We start from the raw sequence: 21,955 nt of genomic DNA, 5'->3' as shown, positions 1-21,955 counted from the left end.
TTATTCCACTGTATGGAACAATTGTCAAAATTACTTTTACAACCCCCGGATATAACTTGTACAGGGGTTGTCTGTGGAGAGATATTTTGTAAAATTCATAGACTGTGTAAAGAATAAAAAGAAGCAATACTCACTTTACTAATCACCTGCCCCCCCCAGTCCCCATACAGCCCAGTCCCCTGCCGGTCTACATTTCATATTGTAGCCATAAAGTCCCATCACAGGGACATGTGATTACTGCAGCCAAGCATTGCTTGTGGTGGGTCACCGCTGTAAGCAGTGATTGGCTGCAGCAGTCACATGTCCCTGTAATGGAATGTTCTCTGCAGCAGAGGATCGGGAAGTGACGGGGATCACTAGGGTAAATATTGCTACTCTTTGTGCTCGCTAGTGATGAGCGAGTGTGCTCGCTGCTCGAGTTTTCCCAGCATGCTCGGGTGTTCTCCGAGTATCTTGGGCATGCTCGTAGATTATGTTTGTGTCCCCGCAGCTGCATGATTTGCGGCTGTTAGACAACCTGAATACATGTGGGGATTGCCTGTTTGTTAGGGAATTCCCACATGTATTCAGGCTGTCTAGCAGCCGCAAATCATGCAGCTGCGGGGACACAAACATAATCTACGAGCATGCCCAAGATACTCGGAGACCACCCGAGCATGGTCATAAATCTCGAATAACGAGCACACTCGCTCATCACTAGTACTCTCTGTATGCCACGCTCTGAGCAGTATGAACCCTTTGGGTAGTTAGCAGTCTGTACACTGTTCATACCTGATACATGAGTTGGTTGCATTGTCTTATTTGGTGATGACTGATCAGAAATTTGTGAATTCAGTTGAATGTGTAATGTGCGATTTTGCTTCTCAGTATGTAGCATGAGCCTGATCGTGTTTCCTTATAGTAATGACGTCCTTACTACTTGTTTCCTCAGGTGAAAGGCCTTTTGAGTGCAGCTGGGAAGAGTGCAACAAGAAATTTGCCAGGTCAGATGAACTCGCCAGACACTACCGCACTCACACCGGAGAGAAGAAGTTCGGCTGTCCGATCTGTGAAAAGCGCTTTATGCGCAGTGACCACCTGACTAAGCATGCCCGGCGCCATGCCAACTTCCAACCCAGCATGCTTAAAGGGCGAGGTGGTGTCAGCTCCAGAAATGGCTCGGTCAGCGACTACAGCCGCTCTGATGCCTCCAGCCCTGCTATAAGCCCAGCAAGCTCCCCTTAAAACTACTTGCACTGGACATTAGCACTTTCCTTCTGCTAATGTAAAACACTTTGGGAAATGAACTTTTTCTTACCAACATTTAAGGTTTTTTTTTATATTATTATTTTGTGTTTGTCCATTTATAAGTGGTTTGAAGATGGCTTATTTGAGATGACTAGAACAAACCCCAGTTACCAATCTAAGGATAAACTTCCAAATTTCCTTACTCTTACCTTTCCAAACATTCTTGGCTGCCTTTCTATTGGATTTCCAAAATTCTCTTAACAAATCTGTTTTGGATCTCCAGAATTATACAGGTTACTCTGTCCTGGATCTTCAGAATTCAGTACTTCCTCAGTTGTCTACCTCCAGATTTCCAGAAATTTTCTATACTATACTATATTCGTATCTCTATGAACCTATAATCTCATACCTTCTCTGTGTCCGCCGCTATGAGTCTCTGTACTAGTTCTATACTCTTTTTCTTTTTTTTTTTTTTACGTGGAATATCTCCAAAGCCCATTTCTTACAACCCACGTTCTTATCTGCTATATCTCATGTTTGTCTGAAATTCATCAAAAGCTGAATATATTCTTCCAAAAGGACAAAGAATGGAATATGAAATGATTCTCTTCACCTCAGGACTCCGAATACTTGCACAAGAGCGTTGGTCCACAGCTTGCCGTTCTACAATGTTGACTCTCACCTCTCCTTCAATATTGCCCCTCTCAGGGATTGTCCATTGGTTTTAAGAGTACAATGAAGTCACACCCTTACTGCAGCCTTATACTGTGTGAGGTCCTACTTTCTTTTTTTTTGCACTCAGATTTTAATTTCTTATGTGCACAAATGGGAAGTGCCAGTCGTCGGATACCGTGCCCATTTTGTGCTCTGGCAATTCTGCTTTTGTCTGACCTCGCCGTTCTGTGTATGTCACTCCTAGTCCTGTCCACACCTTACACATATGTGTCCTGTGTGGAGGATTTCGATCAATGTGTAGTTATCGGTCTTGTTTGAATATTTTCTACAAAAAAATGAATTTTAATGCTCAAGGGCTGTACTGTAATCTCGACAGGAGCATTATGTTTTACAGTTTCTTACATAGATTCCGTGCACTTTTTTTCTTCTCATCAGGTCATAAAGAAATAGAGCCTCTTACCAAGTCACTAGTGATAAGTGCCTGAGAAAGCAGCACTGCCAGTGGGAACGCCACAGTGGCCGGCCGTCAGCGGAGTTACTGGCAGTACCACACTTGTGGATTTGTGTATGATCCTGCCAATCATACACCGCTATTTTTTTTAATATATAGAAAATAGAAAACCAGCTTACCGCCATATGTCCAGTAGGCAAGGAATAGCGCTCTGACAGGCACAGTGGAGAAAAAGAACGGGTATGTCCAGCTTTCTGTTTGATTAAAATATTTTATTAAAAAAAAGATTAAAAAATCCATGTGGATACAAGCAGGGGACAGGAAAACAACATGCCGACACGTTTCGAATACAAACATCGTTCTTCCTCAAGGCATTCGAAACGTGTCCCCTGCATGTTTCCGCATGGACTTTTTAATCCTTTTTTTTAATAAACTTGGAAAAATATTTTAGCAAATGAGAAGCTGGAAACAGCCTTTCTTTTTCCCCATATTTTTTTTAACCATTTTTCACATTATTATAAATGCAGTGAAATCTTTTTGAGACAACCATCCATAAAACAGTTCTGTAAAAAAAAAAATTGGGTGCCAAGGTTTTTTTTGAATGGATTTAGGGTATTTTGAGGGTGCTGCATTAAAAAAATCCCATTACTTTTTGCTGAATTGGTTCTAGTTTTTGAGATAATTCATCCATGAAAATAATGCATTCTCCCATTGCGACTTGTTTGTGATAACAAATACAATAGCTTTTGGTCTGCTGACTCTTTGCCAGTGTCTACAGGTACCTTCACACACACTAAACAGCTTTACAACGAGAACGACAACGACCTGTGACGTTGCAGCGTCCTGGATAGCGATCTCGTTGTGTTTGACACGCAGCAGCGATCAGGATCCCGCTGTGATATCGCTGGTCGGAGCCAGAAGTCTGGAACTTTATTTGGTCGTCAGGTCGGCATGTATCGTCGTGTTTGACAGCAAAAGCAACGATGTCAGCAATGATTTACATGGAGCTAACGACCTGTAAGAACGATAAATGAGTCACCGTTACGTCACAGGATCGCTCCTGCATTGTTGTGGAGCTGCTGTGTTTGACGTCTCTACAGCGACCTAAACAGCGACGCTGCAGCGATCGGCTCGTCTATATTTCTGCAGCGTCGCTGAGTGTGACGGTACCTTTAGCGACTTTTTGAATTCAGAATTCTACTGTAATTAATTCATTAATTAACTATTAAATATCACAAAAATTAGAGCCAATCTGGCAAAAACCAAAGTCATATTCTTGATCAGCACGATAAACCTAATATAAAACTGTTCAGACAGCGTTGGCACTAAAGTCACTGTATACCGGTGAATTGCATCTGAATATGGTCTTCTAGAGCCCCGGTTTCATGAAAGTAGATGGTCTGTATGCAAAATATATGACGAAACTGAAAATTTGGTCTAGGTGGTCTCTCGGAGAGGTTCCACTGTATTTCAGATATAAAAAATAAAGATGTTGCCCAAAGTTATATGAATAAAACAGTCAAGTTTTCAACTTTCTAACTCACTTTGTGCTTCAATGTATCACCATTTTAAGATTTCTGCTTGCTGTCAGTAAATGGAAACCTTAACGCTTACACGCAGAGAAGTACCATCCAGCCAGGCTTAGTATTACACAGTTGTGGCTCGTTACAGGGTAATGGCTATAAGCCTAGAGCCCTATACTGGAAACAGACTTGTGCCGCCGTTGTGCTTAGCATAAAGCCACCATACACATTAGATGGCTGCTTGTCAAATGATGCTCGGCTGCCTCTCCCTTACACAAGAGCGCTCGTTCAGCCGAACTCCTTTGTTCTCTATGAGAAAGCCGCTGCCAGAAATCACTGTCGACAGCTTATCTCCAGGGAAGCAATTTTATCGGTAGTCCAAAATCAGACCTGCTGAATAGAGATCTCCCCCAACAAGCAGTCAGCCGGCCCCCCCATGCACGTTACAGTGCTGCCCGATCCTGCTGATATCCATGGGTTGGGCCAACATAGGTCTGATGTGTATGGGGGTCTTTATACACGATTGTCTGGATGGCAGAGAACAGCTGGGACTGGACAGGATTTCAGCCTCTTCATGTAAACAGTGATTCCATTCACCCCATGCAAACAAAAATTTGAAAATGGTGAAAACTAGAAAAAGGATATTAGACAGTGAATAAGTTTTCACTGTACAATGCGTAATGAGTAGTTGTTACATAAAATACCTCTGGCAACTCTAAAAGTCAATGTACTAGTCAGCTGCAAAATCACAATGTGACAGAATTTTGTTTTTAATTGGACCCCTTAATTCTAGCAGCATAAAAAAGTGACAATCTGATTTCAGTGATCTGCCACTTATGTATTAGTGTTAAAAGGAGTCTGTCAGCATAAAATGACTGTTCAGACCAAGCAGATGCTCCTTGCACCCTTGGCATAGCCAAATAGTTTAGAGAAACTTCCCACTTATGTGTTTTCCATCTATCTCCGCCCACTTTTACCTTGATTGACAGTTCTGACTTTACAGGAGCCATAGATGAGTGGATATAGATGGAAAACTAGCAGGTGGGAAGGATGCACTGAACTGCTGGGCCATGCCAGGGGAGCACTGAACACCTATGCTTGGTTTGAGCAGTCATTTTATGCCGACAGATTCCAATTAAAAAGTAACTGTCAACAGGTTTTCATTATGTAATCTGACAGCAGCATGCGGTTAGGACAGAGACCCTGATTCCACTTCATTTACTGAGTAGCAGTTGTAATAGAAGTCTTTTCTGTTGCAGATTGAGAATGCTGGGCCGTATGTAACTTGGCCTACACCACTGATTGGCAGCTTTCAGTGTACATTGTATATTGACAATAAGCTGATAATTAATGGTGAGGCCATGGTTGGACTAGGAGGCACGAGACACCTAGTCCTCTAGTTATAATCTTTCACTGATTTTATTGAAACAGCAAAACACTGCCTAGTAAGTGACACATCGCTGCAATCAGGGTCTCTGCCCCTACGTTACACTGCTCTCAGATTAGTTAGCAAGTATCTGCCAACAGATTCCCTTTAAGTAGTTTAAGAGCAGCTACTCTTTAACACTTGCAGTGCAGTGCCAGAGCAGAGTCATGCTTATTCATGAGAATATCTGGCCACACATGGCCAGGATTACGGAGTAATCTACTCCACTTAAAACTACTAAAATTAGCACATAAGTGACACAGGGCTAAAATCTGAGTGACTGTCACTACTTAATGCTGCGCTCAGTGAGTTCCCTTAAGGGTTTGTTCACATAGTGCTTTTTTGCAGTGTTTTTTTTTTTCATGAAAAACTCTGCGCGTATTACAAGCGTTCCTGATGCTTTTTTCATGCAGTGATGAGATTTTGATGCATTTTTTATACATTCAATTAAATGGGTAAAAAAAAGCACAGCAAAAACTCTTGGCACGCTCCGGTTAAAAGAAAAAAGCAAAAGACAAGGAAAAAAAAAACGCACCTTGGGAATGAGATTTAGAAATCTCCTTCATTTTTAAGCTACGGTAACCCGCTGTGTTTTTTCTGCACTAAAAGAATAGCAAAAATACTAAGTGTGATCAAGCCCTTAGTAACCAGTCCTATCAGTCCCAACAAATGTGGCGACAAGGTAGAAGTCTGATTTTTTTTTTTGAGCTGTCCGATGCTGTTATGATTAAGATTGATTTCTGTATATTCCATTCATTGAGAAACTACACAGAACCTGATATAGATGAGATTGTCTCACAAAGCAGTGCTGCTTACTCACAAGTGTAATCAAATGTCTAGGAAGGCAGCACTTATATGGTGCCTCTGCGTCCTGATGCAGGCACTGCTTTCTTAGACCAGGCCAGCATCATTATTTGGACTTTACTTGGATTAGGCCCGGGCTACATGTTTTCGTGGCATCTGGTAATGCTCTGGCACAGAGGGGCTTCCCATCTGTAGGTCTGAATTGTGATGGCTGAACTATCACATGCAAGTGGTTGGAGGTAAACTAGTGATGAGTGAACGTGCTGAGATAAAGTGTTATCTGAGCATGCTCTGGTGCTAACAGAGTGTCTTCGGCGTGCTTGAAAAATGTGTTTGAGTCCCGGTGCCTGCATGACTCGTGCCTGTTGAACAGCCATGAGAAATGCAGCATCGGGGACTCCACCATATTTTTCCAGCATGCTGAAGACACTGTGTTAGCACCAGAGCATGCTCAGATAACACTTTATCCCAGCACGTTCGCTCATCACTAATATAAACGTCTAGACCCCAACCTCCCGCAACCACGTTGTGTAGCTTGGGCCCTACAGATTAGCCTCGGGCTGATTACTCCTGTATCGAATGGTTTAGATGCATTTAACTGCTTCAGCTTCACTACTAATCGGTATTGCACTTTGGGCTTTTGAGTGTGTTTGTGTGTTTCTATATAAATATATATAAATCTATATAAATCTATACAAATCTATACAACAGTAAACTGCAATATGGTTTTGTAGCAGGATCTATGAAGCCACACTTTTACTTCTCTGGTTTCCATTTACCCGTTGCATTTTACCACTCTGTAGTCTAACAAATCATGATCTCACTTTATGTTTGTTTTATAATGTGGTAGAAAAGTATAAAAAAAAAAGCTATAGATCACGTGAAATGCGTAGAGCCTTAATGTCTTATTGTTAGATGATCTGTTTGTGATTTGTGTATTGGGTGCAGGGAACACATTATCAATCACAGCGTTGTATTGTATACAACATGTTCAGTTCACCATTCCTGTACATATTACTACCAGGGCTGTGGAGTCGGTAAGCCAAACCTCCAATTCGAACTCCTCAATTTCCATGACTCCGACTCCACCAAAATGGGCTCCGACTCCACAGCTCTGCCAGGGCTGTGGAGTCGGTAAGCCAAACCTCCAACTCCGACTCCTCAATTTCCATGACTCCGACTCCTCAATTTCCATGACTCCGACTCCACAGCCCTGACTACGCCATCACTAAGACTATACAGATAGTCGCGCAGAAGTGAAATGGACGTCTACTATAGCAAAAATGTAATGTAATGTGAAATGGACGTCTACTATAGCAAATGTAAAGGGCATTCTCACAGTCTAAAGTTATCCCCTATCCATGAGGGTCCAACCACTTGGACCCTCAGTGAGCCCAAGACTGCCAGCCTGAACTAGGCGTTCTCAGTTGGGGGTCCTAGGGTCGGATCCCCCTCCCCAGCAGTTACTAAGTTATCTTCTGTTCTTCTATATGTATATGGGATAATCTTTGACTCTGGGAAAATGTCTTTTAACGTGAATTACCAACAAATACAAGAAGACAAATAGTTATAGATTTTCCGATAAATCTTAGCTGATTTTATTAAGAGACATGTTACACAATTACCCGACTTCTACTTGAATGAGTGTTTTTCTATACAGGTATGGGGCTTTATTATCTGAAATGCTTGAGACAAAAAATAACAGTTTGGAATACCAGACCTACCTTAACCTCCATTTGCCTTAGATTTTCCCCTGTTCTCTCATAGTGATAGTACCAGAGCCATAGTGATAGTAACAATACTAGAACAAGCTCATTTATAATAAAATCACAAAAATGGAGCAATAATCAGAATCGATAAGAAACCCCATGCTTGTACATACCCGACCTCATCTTGATTTGTTGGTTGATTTATTCCTTACCCGGTGTTTTATTCACACCCAAATTTCATAGGAGACCATGTACTTTTGGGTTTCCAAAAATCTAACTGCTCACAAATGTGATCCAGAAGGTTTTGTTTTCTGTGAACCACATATTTTTTTTGAGGTGGATAAAAATATATGTAGTTTTTCAAGTGGAAACAGCTCTAGGGAACACTCCCATATTTTCTTTTTTTTTTGGGGGGGGGGGGGGGGGGGAGTTTTAGGAGGAGTCTTCTTTTTCTGAAGCAGTTTTGTAGACATTTTGTAGCATATTTTTTTTACAGCATTTTGACTAGACATTGCCTAGTTTAGAGCAGATTCCATCAGGAATCCACTTCAAAGAAGTGACATGAACTTTTTTTTTCCGCCAGGCATTTTTCAAAACCTCTTCTGGAAAAAATGCTCAAAATACTCAACATATGACCAGCAAAGTAAACTAGCCATAGAAATGAATGCGAAGAATTTGCAAGAATTAGGGAAACAGTTTTTGAGGAGGATTTTGGAGCTGATCAGATTCAAAGAACTCCTCTAAAAACTCAATGTGAACATTCCCTTATAAATCTTAATGGTCGCCAATATTTTACAGCTAATAGTAGCACTGGTCTGCTATAACACTTGTTCATTACTACAGCCTGTCCATCAGTGTAGTGTGATAGCAAGGTGATGGACTAAAGGTCTTTTTACTTTGTGTCTGATGGGGTTAGCCGGTCTTGGGGAACAAATCTGCAGTCACTCTCGGCACCATGAGCGGGCAGTTATGTGACCGCATGTATGCAATTTGCATACTTCCGGCCACATTCCAACTAGACGTGTCTGATCTTACTCGATGCACTTGCTTTAAATAAGGCCGCTCACGTCTAGTTGGCATACAACCGTATGTATGGAAATCTCATACTTGCGATTATGCTCCCAACGCTCCCCGGCATCGGAGAGTCACTGCACACTGCGAGGACAAGGCCAGACAACCCCTTTAAGCCCTACATTGGTTGTACACACAGGGAAAAGTCCCAACATATCCATGAAATGTATCAATAGGGCTCCGATGAAAAGATGCAATAGAAATAAAATTGCCACAGACGGATCTGCTAGTTTAGCTTCATCAAGATTTGGCATAAATTATCAGCATTTTATGGTTTGCTACACTACAGGTGAATCATTTATTTTGGAGCCCTGACTGAACATTGTACAATGCTTTGACTTTTTCTTAATTGAGGTTAATCAGTTAAACTACACTAATTTTTCTTCAGCCAAAAATGGCCTAGTCCACGAAATATAGCAGTTTTACCTATTTACTGTAAAACAATAAGTCCATCAGGAAATTAAGGCAAAAGTCTAAACTTATTTATAGGTGTGTCTGTATTAATAAAAGTTTTGTCCACTAAACTGTTGCCATATTTGTTCTATGCATGTAGACGATAGAAAATAGGCAGCACGTAAACTTACCATCCATCATGTCACATGGAAAATTTTGCTCAATATTAATACAAAATGAAATATTTGTATTGAACTGGTGAAAAGTTCTCTTGTGACCCCATTGCTGGGACCGTTTTGGAACAGCATTTTTTCCAGAAGTTGCTCTTTTGAGCACTAGACATAGATGTAGGCGCTGGCGGTAATAATCCGATTATACCATTACCTTGATTTTCTTTTATTTCATCGGGTATTGCCACTCCATCTGAATGAATGCATTTCTTAAAGGGCCCTCCAAGGGTAAAAATGTATATTTTACAAGTAAGACAACATAACTTGCATGCCGTGTCTACCAATATATGTTGTAAAGTATGTATAATCTTTTTTTTTTTTCCTTTCAAAGTGAAATGTTCTGCAGAGTGGCCATTTTACGTATATAAAGCAATTCTAAAGAGAGATATTTTACAAAGATACAATAAATAACAAATATTAGGGCATTGATACCTAGCATTCCATAGACTTTATATTTGGGCATTCAGGTTCCATTTGTATTTATCAAAGCAGGCAATTTGTGCAATCTCAGTCTTATTATCCCTTCCTTATAATACAGATTGTTTTATTATAAGATAAGTTGCTGTGGGTTTTTTTTACGTTAATTTGTGATTTATTCTAAGTTACTGTTTTATTATTTTTCCAGCAGTATTTCTCCTGTTAACGGTTTGCGTTTGTTTCGACTCTTTAAAAGGGAGCTGTTCGGTCTGTCTAAAGCAGTGAACCATGGTGGTGGCAAAATGTATGTGGCTATACGACATTCCAACAGACAGGGAATATTGCATGCAGGGAAAATATATGTATACTTGTGTATTATTATTTTTTAATAACTACTTATTTTAAGGCATCAACAATATTCTGCTTTAGTTTTGCATTGAAGCCGCATGTGTAGCATTTTAGGTTTCTTTTTCCTTTGTTGATGTTCTAGTTTGGGTTGTTACATATATATAGTAAAAGGAATTCCTCTTTACTTATTTAGGTCGTCAGTGACTGTCTTGAAAGGCTTGTAGTTTTGCATTATATAAAACTGTAAGAAAAAACAAAACGTTGTTTGCAGTAGGCAGAGTAATGTTAAATGTCATCAGAAATGTTTGTGAAATATATAGGTAATTTTTAGCAGAATTCTACCTGTTTTTCTATCGGATAATGACAAATAAATCCATATATAAGATGTGTACGTAGTTTGATGATAAGCATACCACAGTGATAGATTGATTGGTCGATACAGTCATCCTATCGAGGAGAAACAGTCTAATGTGATATTTTCTAAGAAATCCATAAGTGCAATATTACTCCAGAAGAAGAAACGATGTTTCATAAATGAAATTATTTCTTAAAGGGGTAATCAACAAAATAAACCTCTTCTAGATATATGCCCCATCAGGGCGTATATAGGCGATATTGATCTGTTAACTGAAGCAGACAGTCGCTATATTGGCAGGAACACAGCGGATACTGTTGGCACCAGCTGACTTCAACAGTTGCCTTGTCATGATCCTAAAAAAAACATTGATTGTGGGGCTGTTTGGAATACAACATTGATGTCCCATGTAAAAAACGAAAAATTACTTCATATGGTGGATTATGGACCATCCATACCACCTTCTAGAACTAGTCATTCGACTACTCAATCTTTATTTTTTATCCCATTATCCATTGCCATAAAGAAATTAATAGCTTGATTGACTACTGACTAGACTTCGGAGGTTTGAAGAAAACACTCCCTTTTAGAAGCATCTAAAATGTAGTCCATTCCATATATCCCTTTATTACAATGTCTAAACACAACAGACATACACAGTATTTTTTATTCTTTCTTGATTTATGAAATCTAATTTAAGAACATAAACACAATAATATCAGATCTTTCATGATGACTATACCTTGTATATATTGATAACTTGGAGATGTTGAGAACCCTCCAGCACATCTTCTTCCTTCTGGACTCCATAGCACTTGAGAAATAGGGTTTTTCAGCACAATGTTGTAAACATTCCTAGAATTTGTTTGATCACTTTTACAACCTGGTAATAAATCCATTTTTTTCAGGGACTGCACCACCCATAAAGTACTACTGTTCTGTTATGTAGCAAAGGGCCTTGTAGGCTTGTCAGGCCTAGGAGCCTGGGTATGAGTGAAATCTCTACCCCATATTGTTATGCCACATTGCCACTGGAAGAGATTGGCAGAGCCAGTGGACACTCTCATACATTTGACACTTGTCAATCATACAGTTAGCACTACTCTGGTCCATGTGGACCAAAATAATATATTGGAATATATTTACTGAGGGGATAACCTATCTGGCTTCTTATAATTATAGCATCTAATAGATGTCCTCTTTTCATAATGAATCTTTCACAAGATAGTAGAAACTACAAATACAGTAAAAACTCATGACTCCATCATTCTTGAGATCATCAATGGTCTTAAACTATATACCCAAGTCAGTTGTACTCATGACATAAAAGGTCAGAAAAGCTAAATTTGGGAACCTCCACCACTAGTCATAGTCTCTATGGAGCCATAGGATAGATCATCAGTATGACGAGGGCAAACAACCCCTTTAAGAACGATGTATGGGCTATTTGACGGAATATTTGTTAGCTCAAAGGTGCATCACTTGAATTAAGCTCCTCGTTTTTCACGTATATAACAAGTGCACAGACTGTACTTCTAGTAACGAGACTATATTATGGGATCACTGAGTAACTCATTAGCTATGAAAGCGATCCAATTCTACTCCAGGTCTACCTGGGGAGCAATGGCAAGTCAAACTTTCCCCAGCTACCCAATAAAGTAAGCCCATAGCATTAGTAATGCTGTACTAAAAGTGGGCAGCATGTTATAGAGCTGATAAATCCACAAACTCGTAACTGGACATTTCTGGGCCAGTTGCATAATATTTCTGTTCTCCAGCTACAGTGTGTCATATGTAATAATGGGGTCTTCCTATGTGGATGGCAGCCTGTTGGACTCCTTATGTTGCCATACTGGTGAGAGCCTTTGCTTCTGCACCCCCTACAACTATGCCCCTGACCGGACTGCAGATTGTGAAGTTTGGGAATGGGGTCAGACTAAGAAGGAAGGCAACATGACAGGTTCACTTTAAAGCTGGCCATACACATTCGCTAACTGCTGGCTGAATGATGCTTTGGTCGATTGTTCAACTGTTGGCCATCTCGGCAGTCTTTCCTGCAACAGGACTGCTCCTGTGTTCTATGTGAAGAGCTGCCGACAGACATATCTGCCAGCAGTTTAGCTCTGGGAAATCAATATGATCAGTAGTCTGAAATCGGACATGCCTGATCAGCATCTCCCCCCAATGATCAGTTGGCCAGTGCCCCCTGCACATCATTAGCCGAACCTGTCAATATCAACGGGTGCGGTCAACATTAGTCTAGTGTGAATGGGGGCTTTAAGTCTTATAAATTAAATGAGTAATTACAGTTAAAAAATGTGTTTAATAATCAATTTATTAATATGTTCAGTAAAAGCAGCTGTCCTTATAGCATTGTAAAGATACATGTTAGAATGTCTTTAGGGCCTCATTAAAGGGTTTGTGACATCTTCAGTCTTCAGCCTCCCAAGGTAGCCAACTGTCCAGAAATGGTGTGATCTTCATCGTTGACAGTTTGGACTAAAGGTTAAGCCTCTGACCTGAGCTGTGAACTCTCCGATGCTGTATGTAGAGGCATCTTTGCATCAGAGAAGTGTCGGGACACTGAAGATTCACATTGATAACACCAAGTGGTAAAGTACCAATATGCTTTTTCCGACAAGCACTTGTAAGAAGATGAGACAACCCCTTTAATTATCATATTTAATTATTTTGCAAGTAAAATAAAAATACTTGTATTAAGGTTTAATCAATCCTGGAAAACCTGGCTAATTAACCTATGGGGATATTTACTGCGAGTGGTAAAAAGGTAAAAAATGCACAAATTTGTGGACAATCAAGCAGATTTTAAACATACTAAGAAATAAAAGATACATTTCAAGTAAAAGCGTTAAAGTCAAGTGTAAGGCTAAGGGCTCATTTCACATGCGAGAGACTCAGATGAGTCTCGCACGTCAATACCCGGCACTCAGGAGCGGAGTGTGCGGCTGCATGTATTGCTACGTGGCCACACGCTCCGAACCAAGTGCCAACAGCAGCGCCGGGTATTGACGTGCGAGACTCAGCCGAGTTTCTCGCATGTCAGAATGAGCCCTAATGGTTTTAGTGTTAAGATACCATGGTCATTTCAAAGTTTTTAGGTAAAACCCTAATATATTATAATAGGAATCCAATCTCCGATGGGAGCAACCCTGGGCTACCGGGTACTTCCCATGGTCAACCTGAAGGATCCATCAACAGGATTGCTGCCCGGTATTTATGACAGCCTGTTTTTTTCTCTATGCAATGTATACACCAGCAGCCATGATCTGGTGGAGCTTTACTTTAACCTTAGATGGCAAGAAAGTAAAATGATCACAGTAACTCGAAATTCACACTTCTTTGAATATTTTCATGATTATTCTTCCACCAGATGATATCTATAAAGTCTACCTGATCTCAGAGATAGGACCAAAGAGTCATTACTTAGATTCAGATATATATAATGACGTTGTATGTAGACGGTCTGATCCTTTAACAACAGTAATGTAGCTCTTTCCATCACAAAAACAGTTGACTATAAACTGGTGGCAACAGCAAGATAAAATCATAGTGAACCACAATAACACTGCACCAAACTAAAACACATAAAATGGGATCCATGCAGTTCAGGACATAAAAAAACAAACAAAAAAGTTAAATCCCTTACAATATGAATGACAACATACACATTGGTCTTCTGCTACATGGGCATTATACTTAGAAATTAATAAAGCCAAATTATTTGTACGCTTGGGAATTACTTACTAACAGTATATACGTTATACCCATTGTTACTGAGGAATCGGCACTGAAGAAATTCACAATTTTTTTGCTAATCTAACTACTAGTTCTAATAAACCATGTCAACATTTTGTGAAATCCCCTCCTTTTCACTCAAATATATTAACCTCTTAAATATATACAAATTCAATAAAGCCAAATCCCTCTTCTATACATACTCATCAGCACAGTATATCTGTATACTTTTGATATAAACTTGAATTTTTGCATATATCCTTGAATTTCTGCCTTTTTGGGTGATAAAAGTTATAATTTTGCCGTTTAAGATGTTTTTGTAATAATAATAAAGTGATCCTAAGTTAGGAGTCATTTGTATAGTTATAATTTGTAATTTTTTTTTGCATGTATTACTTACATTTTCATCTTTTTGTGTTATAACAAGTCCTTTCATATTAAGCTTTATGCAATGTATACTATTTCATTTTTATATAATTTTAGGTTTTCATTTTTAGTTTTATGGTTTCTTCATTTAATAAAAGTACTTTTTATGCACAGTCTTACAAAAAATGGCTTGTTGTTTTTGTTCATTCTGTAATTTACCTTTTTATTTGGAATTAACTTTTATTTTATTTCATAATTGCCATATGATATTGTTTATATTATATGTGTCTGTATACATGTATGTTGCGAACTAACTAGTTTCATTCCCATGGGCCACATATTTTTTTTTTTGTGAAGGGGGAACGTTTATAGGAGACGTCTGCTTCAATATTATCTTACTGATTTTATAGAAGTGGGTCCTCCTCTTGACGAGACATTAGTTAATGACGAATTTATGTTCTGTATTGTTGTTTTGGGTTTTTATTAAAAACTCGAACCTACAGGATAGACATGTTTGAGCTAGGTCTGTCCGAACAGTACAGCCCTTTAATAGACTGTTCTAATAGACATTTACTACCTCCGTCCCAAAAAATAATATAAGCTACTGATCAGACATTGCTAAGTTTAAACATGAGATCATGAATATTATTAAGCCGTCATATATATGTTTTAGAAGTAAATCAATTGAACCCTTATAATATGCATAGGGTCATCCTAACTCTCCCAAGACAACAGGTATTGGGGGAGATTGGGCACTTAGATTTCAACTGCCAGGTATTTTTGTTCTTCCTGTTGAGCGCATAAGGGATAACGTTTCTCCTTGTAGAGACTGACATGTCGAGCCTTGACATGCCAAGGTGAGGAGACTTTTAAGCCTTTGCCATGCTCCTCTGGGAATAATAAGCATTTATTTGGCGTATTCGAGAGAGATGACTATAGTCAGAAGGAGCATTTTGCCAGCAGCTAACCAATATGTATGATCCATGTACAAGAGAAAATAAGAAGGCACTCACCAATCTTCAGAAAAATAACACTTTATTCCATCCTCAGACAAAATTCATGGCCAGGGAGTAGGAGCCGGAGCTCGTGTGAGCAGGGGAGGATGACGGCCGTTTTGCGCTGTGCTTTTGCCTCTACGGGTCAGTTTGTAACCAATATGTATAGTCAGGCTTATTTCTTCAACTCACCTTGCTTGAGGACTTCATTGGCTGTTCATTTTATTCATCACTAGTCATATGTATACAGTATTGAATGATACATTATAACAATATAGGGTTTTAATTTTTTTTATAATCATAGCTTGCAGGGTAAAACAAATTAAAAATACAAATCAGAATAAAAATAGAACTATCCTAGCCATTCTATGATTTTATAGCAGTACAGCCAACCAAAACAACAGTAAGAAAATTTGCATAAATTTAGAGATCATATGATTGACTAATCCTGGGGTTCTAGATACATATTACTGTCCACCACTCCTTCCGAAGCAGAAATATATCCATGTTTTTCAGTTCATTTGCATAAAACATATTGGCATTGCTAGCCTATTCCTTAAAGGGAGTCTGTCACCAGGTTCTTGCTACACCATCTGAGAGCAGCATGATGTAAAGACCGAGACCCTAATTCCAGTAATGTATCACTTATTGGGCTGCTTACTGTAGTTTTGATAAAATCATAATTTCCTCTGCTGCAGATCCACCCATTCTCTCTATGCTGAGCTCTGTATAACTCCACCAACACCACTGATGGTCTATTTCTCATGTATAGAATACACAGAAAGCTGCCAATCATTGGTGGAGCGGGGTTTTAGAGCTCATGAATATGGAGGAAGCAGGTTTACTAGTCCTCTAGTGATAATCTCTTGCTGATAAAACTGATTTTATAAAAACTTCAGCAAGTAATTGACACATCACTGAAATCTGTATCTGTCACTACCTTATACTGCTCTCAGATCTGATGGTAAACCACTTGTGACAGATTGCCTTTAAAAGGAGCTTATTGTTAGGGTATGTCACTGCTATGAATGGTGGGGACTGGATCTCTTGGGTGGTCGAACAAATTCTGGGGGAAAAAAAGTGAACCCGGCCATATACCAGTGTTGCATCTCCTTCATTCGCAGGTTCGCCCCATTGATCATATTGTGATGGTGTATTCCATCACTTTGTACCATGGAATAAAGAGCATTGGCTCTATCTGTTTATTCTAAAAGTCTTGAAAAAAAAGATAAAATTAGCCGACATGTCAGTAAGATACAGGGATATAGAGGGATGCACTAGGCTAGGCAAAATAGATGAATGATCATTACACTCTTAGGCGAGCACCACTATCCATTTCTTTAGCAGTAGTCTGTATATGTTGACAATTTTAAAATTAAAATAGGTCTAATTTTACCAGCGGGGACATTCATTTCGACATACTTGGGACCATTCCCTTTCAATAATAAATGGTCTACTATTTTAAAGTAAAAGACGATAATTGATCTAGTAATAGGCGAAGTCCCATATAATTGTCTTATAATGCTAAAATAAATATAAAAAGTAAATGAATTTTCAAATGAAAAGGTTATAGGTATGGAGCAAACACATGAATGCCAATAAAAGGCTCAGCGCCCATCTGCACGGAGATTTTAGGTCATATTAAATGCATGGACCAAGACATAGAAAGACTCATTTACCAAGGATAAGTGCAGTAGTTCTGGCATAATACAAATATTTATTACCAGAATTTTCTGGTAAAAGCCCTGTAAAATCACTTTGAGACTACTATTGCCAAAAAGCGCAGGGTTGAGCTCCGTCGTATTAGTTGTTAGTGTAATTGGATAAGTTTAGTAAAAAAAGAACTTCCTCCATAAAAATCTTCTGCTATAATGCTTCATTATATAAACGACCTTTAAAACTTAGCAAGTTAAGGAAAGTTATATGTAGAAGTTTTGTTTAATTCTGCAAACATACAGTGGCATGGCAGAATAATTGATCAGAGATCGCTGCTAATTACTGGGCTTCCCAGCAGTGGACTCCAGTGGGTGTCATCCATTTTATCATCTCCTCCAAGGAGGGTTGTCCCAATGTTCTATACTGACCGTAGGGCTGTATGTGCAATTACCAAACACAAGACATTACCAGATCTGACACTTCCTACTGGGTCATTTCCATAGTTTGTAGATGAATTTTGTATATTCCGAAGTAACTGGGTATTTTTCTATCAGAATTCAGAAGTATGAAAGCTTAAAGGAGGGTTCCTTCTGGGATATACTTATGGCGTATCACCAGGATAGGACATAAATGTCTGATAGATGCAGATTCCACTGCTGGAAACCCATCTATCCATGGAACAGAGCTTCATAGGAGGGATCGCGCATGCATAGCTCTTTCCAATTATATCTTTGGGAGCTCCAAAAGTTGAGGAGCTTCCAAATGGAGAAGTCTAGGAGACCATCCATTGCTTTAGTGAGCACTTATGGTATATAATTTTAGGAAATTCACAATTCCTTTAGCGTGATTGGTTTTCTCCCCCGATTGCATCATGTAGACCAGTTCTGTCCTGTAGATATCACCATGAACAATACAAAGTCACAATAAATCACTCTAGTCGCTTTCCCATAAAGATAATGTTGTATATCATGCAGGGATATAATGAAAAGACTTACTGAGCATTGCCAAGATTTACATAACAGGGTACACTTTTCTGAAATACGCATTTTCAAGCAATAATCATTTACAACGATTTAAATAAAGGCATTATACTACAGTTATCAATAGGAGAATAAAGTGAATATATATATTTGGATAACCTAATTTAATGAATACTGTACAGGTTCTAAATATCAAATCTTTGGGATCAATGGCCATGACAATCATTTGTTCTTTCTACCTCCCATTTATGTGTTTCATACCCCAAGGGGTTGTGTTACATGTTTCCCATAAAAATGAAGAAAACTCAATTTTTCAAGTTCCGGCTACCTCACCATTACAAGCTGTTCGTTTGTATAATTGTATATATACATTTTAATTGAAGATACACAGATTTTGGCATGCATGACACAGAATGGCATTTTGGATTGCAAAACACAAAAATAAAATGGAAATGAAGATAAAATGGACATGGATCACGATATGGACGTATAGGACGATGTTTTATGAAGACAGTAATGACCGTTAATGGTATTATGCTTCGGTGTTGTACTCTGTAATTGTGGCAGTATAGTAAAAAAAACATTATGAAAAAATATCACTATTGTCTGGTTAATGTGAAGGAAAACCAAATGATGTCTTAGATGGTGACTAATGGTGAATGTTGGGCGGTAATGTGCAACTAGAAAGTATATATATATAACGCTGATAACTATTTACTAGTATCGGTTTATTAGTGGGATTTACTAGTATACTTTGTCTCCAGTTCATAAAGGTTTGTGGAAAGAGCTGTTAATAATACTGAATATTAAGATTTTTCTATCGGTTTCTGGTAAAGTGTGATTTGTCCACTTAAATAATGATATAGCATGTCTGCCTGTATTTAGTGTATGGCTACGTACTTTTTTTTAGAAGTTACAACGTTTTTAAATGCTCATCCCCAAGATTGAAGACCAAGGTTTGGAGCTTTGCATTCCACCCCTGCCCTCTCCAAACTCCCCAAGTGTATAACGTGAAGCATGAACACTACTCTTTGCTATATGTACTAACCTGGAAGACTGACGTACATTTTTATTGTGGTCCAGTTCTCTGGCCAAGCCTGTTAACAATCGGACCTTACTTTTTTTTCTGTATTTAATTCCTTTATTAATTCTATTCTGACATATTTCTGTCATTTCACATTTTATAATCATAAATATGCAGATTTCTGGCCGAATGGTGTCTTTGTAAATTATTCCAACTGTGCGCCGACTTCATCTCTGGCAGAATTTTCTTTTTTTTTCTTGGCAGTAGTTGGTAGAGTAGATTGTGTTTCCTTCGCAGAATCCAGTTCTGTATTAACACCTCCTAAAATGTGACCTTAAAAAAGTCTCACTTTTTTGCACTGGATATTATTCTGTTCCAGAAAATATTCATATTAAATGTAATATATTCCATTTTTTACTGTTATATCATTTCTTGTATTTTTCTAATTTCATTATTACAATACCTTATAGAGAAAAACCTAATTGCGGTACATTGTTCTTGATAGCAAAGTCAAAAGCCACCGTCAACCTTGAGCATATATAAGGTGGGCTCAGCCTTTGAAGTGAATTGTTTTGTGTTTTCAAATACTAGTAATATGATTTATAGAATATAGAAAAGTGTGAAAGAAAGGCAATGGGGAACTCAGGAACAAAACAATGTGCTGTGAATGTGAATGTTTTGTGCCACTAAAAAGCTAGTTTCAGCTGTAATATCAGAGAACATAACCTACATGGGTCGACTGTTCTGCCTGGCTTAGCAGATTCCTGATGCCTAGAACATGTTGGAGGGCATTTACTACCTCAGATTCCTCACATTAAAGTGACCTAAGAAAAAAAAAAGAAATAGAGAAAAGGAAGGAAGAACGAGAGAGAAAAAGGGAAGGAAGGAAGAAAGAGAAATACAAGGAAGAGAAAGGGAAGGAAGAGAAATGGTAGGAGCAAAGAAAGGCAAGGAAAGGGGAGAAAGGTAGGAAGAAAGAGAAATGGGAGGAAGAAAGCAAAAGTGAACAAAGGAAGGAGGAAAAATGGAAGGAAGGAAGGAGGAGAAATTAAAGAATAGAAGAGAAAGGAAGAAAGAGAAAGGGAAAAAAGGAAGAAAGAGAAAGGGAAAAAAGGAAGGAAGAAAATGTTATAAATAAATTACTAAATACATTTATATAAGAAATTACACTTGTTCTGTTCAAGGGGATAATCAAACCCTAAAATGTGAAGAGGACAGGTGCCATTATGCATGTGCAGTAGGAAGCTTGCCTGTTGTGACCCAGAGATAGCTTGACAGTATGTGGTATGGGTTATCTCCAGGTCACAGCAGCCGCTCAGCATTCAGACAGACAGCAGTGTGAGCAGCCTCTTCTTACCTCAGCAGCCCTGGTGGCTCCAGTAGTCGGTAACATTATCTACTGGGAGCACAACATCCTACACGTGACGGGTGGGGGAAGAGGCTCCTTCTGCACATTCTCACAGGGACCTGTCTTAATTTGTTAGCCAACAGTGATTGTCATTTAAATAAACAAGTGTGATTTGTTAATTAGGTATTTCTACATTTATTCATTATGATATTTTCATTATTTCTTTATATTCCCTATAGCAAGAGTGGAATACTCAGAGATATGAAATGATTAAATCCATTAAATCTTCAAATTATTGGATTAATTTATAACAATCTCTGTGTGATCATGGTGAATGTTTATTTGGAGAAGCGGAACAATCTGTCTTAATACACCATTAGAGCAAAATGCATGGATTCCAAATATTTAGAACAAAGCTGTGATCAAACATAGTCACATCCTAAGACACTGAAAAATAAGAAGTATAAAGGGTCTTTGGATTTCTTAAGTAAATTTGGTAGTTCTTTGATTTTAACCTTGACTTTCACGTTTTGGCAGGCATGTAGTTTTTAGACAACTTTTAGGTTTCAGTCTATTGAAAACCAGACAGAAAACTGATGCCACGCTGATAGCAGATCACAGACCGCCTCTCCGCTTCTGCTGTAACTTTCTGCCTAAGACTTTTTTAAAGTTTTGCAAGAGGCAATTACTCATAAACATTACAATGCTCCCATAGTTATACAGCAGGTGATCTATAGATCGTTCATGAAAGGTGTCTGTTATAGATCTACATGATATGAAAGAACTGTCCTCCTTTTACTACAGGTGACTGTAGCCAGTATACAATGCATTATACTACTACTATTATCTGCTGGAAACAGGGAGCACGCTTGGCCCATGATATTTGTGTCTCATGGTCATTGAGCTAAAACAAAGCATATTTAGGAACATATTCATATGTAAACAGTTGTTTGTAAAAAAAAAAAAAAAAAAATATTTTTTTACCTCTTCCAACCTGCAAAGAAGTGAGAACTTACATACCATAGAGTCAGCTGCTGTGGGTTCCCTGGAGAGAGTGGTCAAGTTCTGGTTAGTTTGAGCTCCTTTTGCCATTAAATGGTCATACACATTAGATACCTGTTGGCCATGTGATTGTTGACCGGCTGCTGTCTCTGCTGACTTCCCCATACACAAGCGTGCTTGGCCACGCATTCCTGTGTAC

General features: G+C 38.7%; 1 protein-coding gene across 1 annotated transcript in view; it reads left to right on the top strand.

The window, feature by feature from the left end:
* Window positions 1-21,643, top strand: part of KLF13 (KLF transcription factor 13) — a 116,900-nt gene extending 95,257 nt beyond the window's left edge. Inside the window, exon 2 of the mRNA XM_077263917.1 lies at window positions 932-21,643. Coding sequence (XP_077120032.1) covers window positions 932-1,224 — 293 coding nt within the window. The 3' untranslated portion in view covers window positions 1,225-21,643. The remainder of the gene's footprint in view (window positions 1-931) is intronic.
* The last annotated feature ends 312 nt before the right edge of the window (window positions 21,644-21,955 follow it).

The sequence above is a fragment of the Ranitomeya variabilis genome, chromosome 5 (genome assembly GCF_051348905.1).
Source record: "Ranitomeya variabilis isolate aRanVar5 chromosome 5, aRanVar5.hap1, whole genome shotgun sequence".
NCBI classification, from domain to species: Eukaryota; Metazoa; Chordata; class Amphibia; order Anura; family Dendrobatidae; genus Ranitomeya; species Ranitomeya variabilis.
Note: the sequence above shows the minus strand (reverse complement) of the source record. Positions and strands in the feature narration are given on the sequence as shown.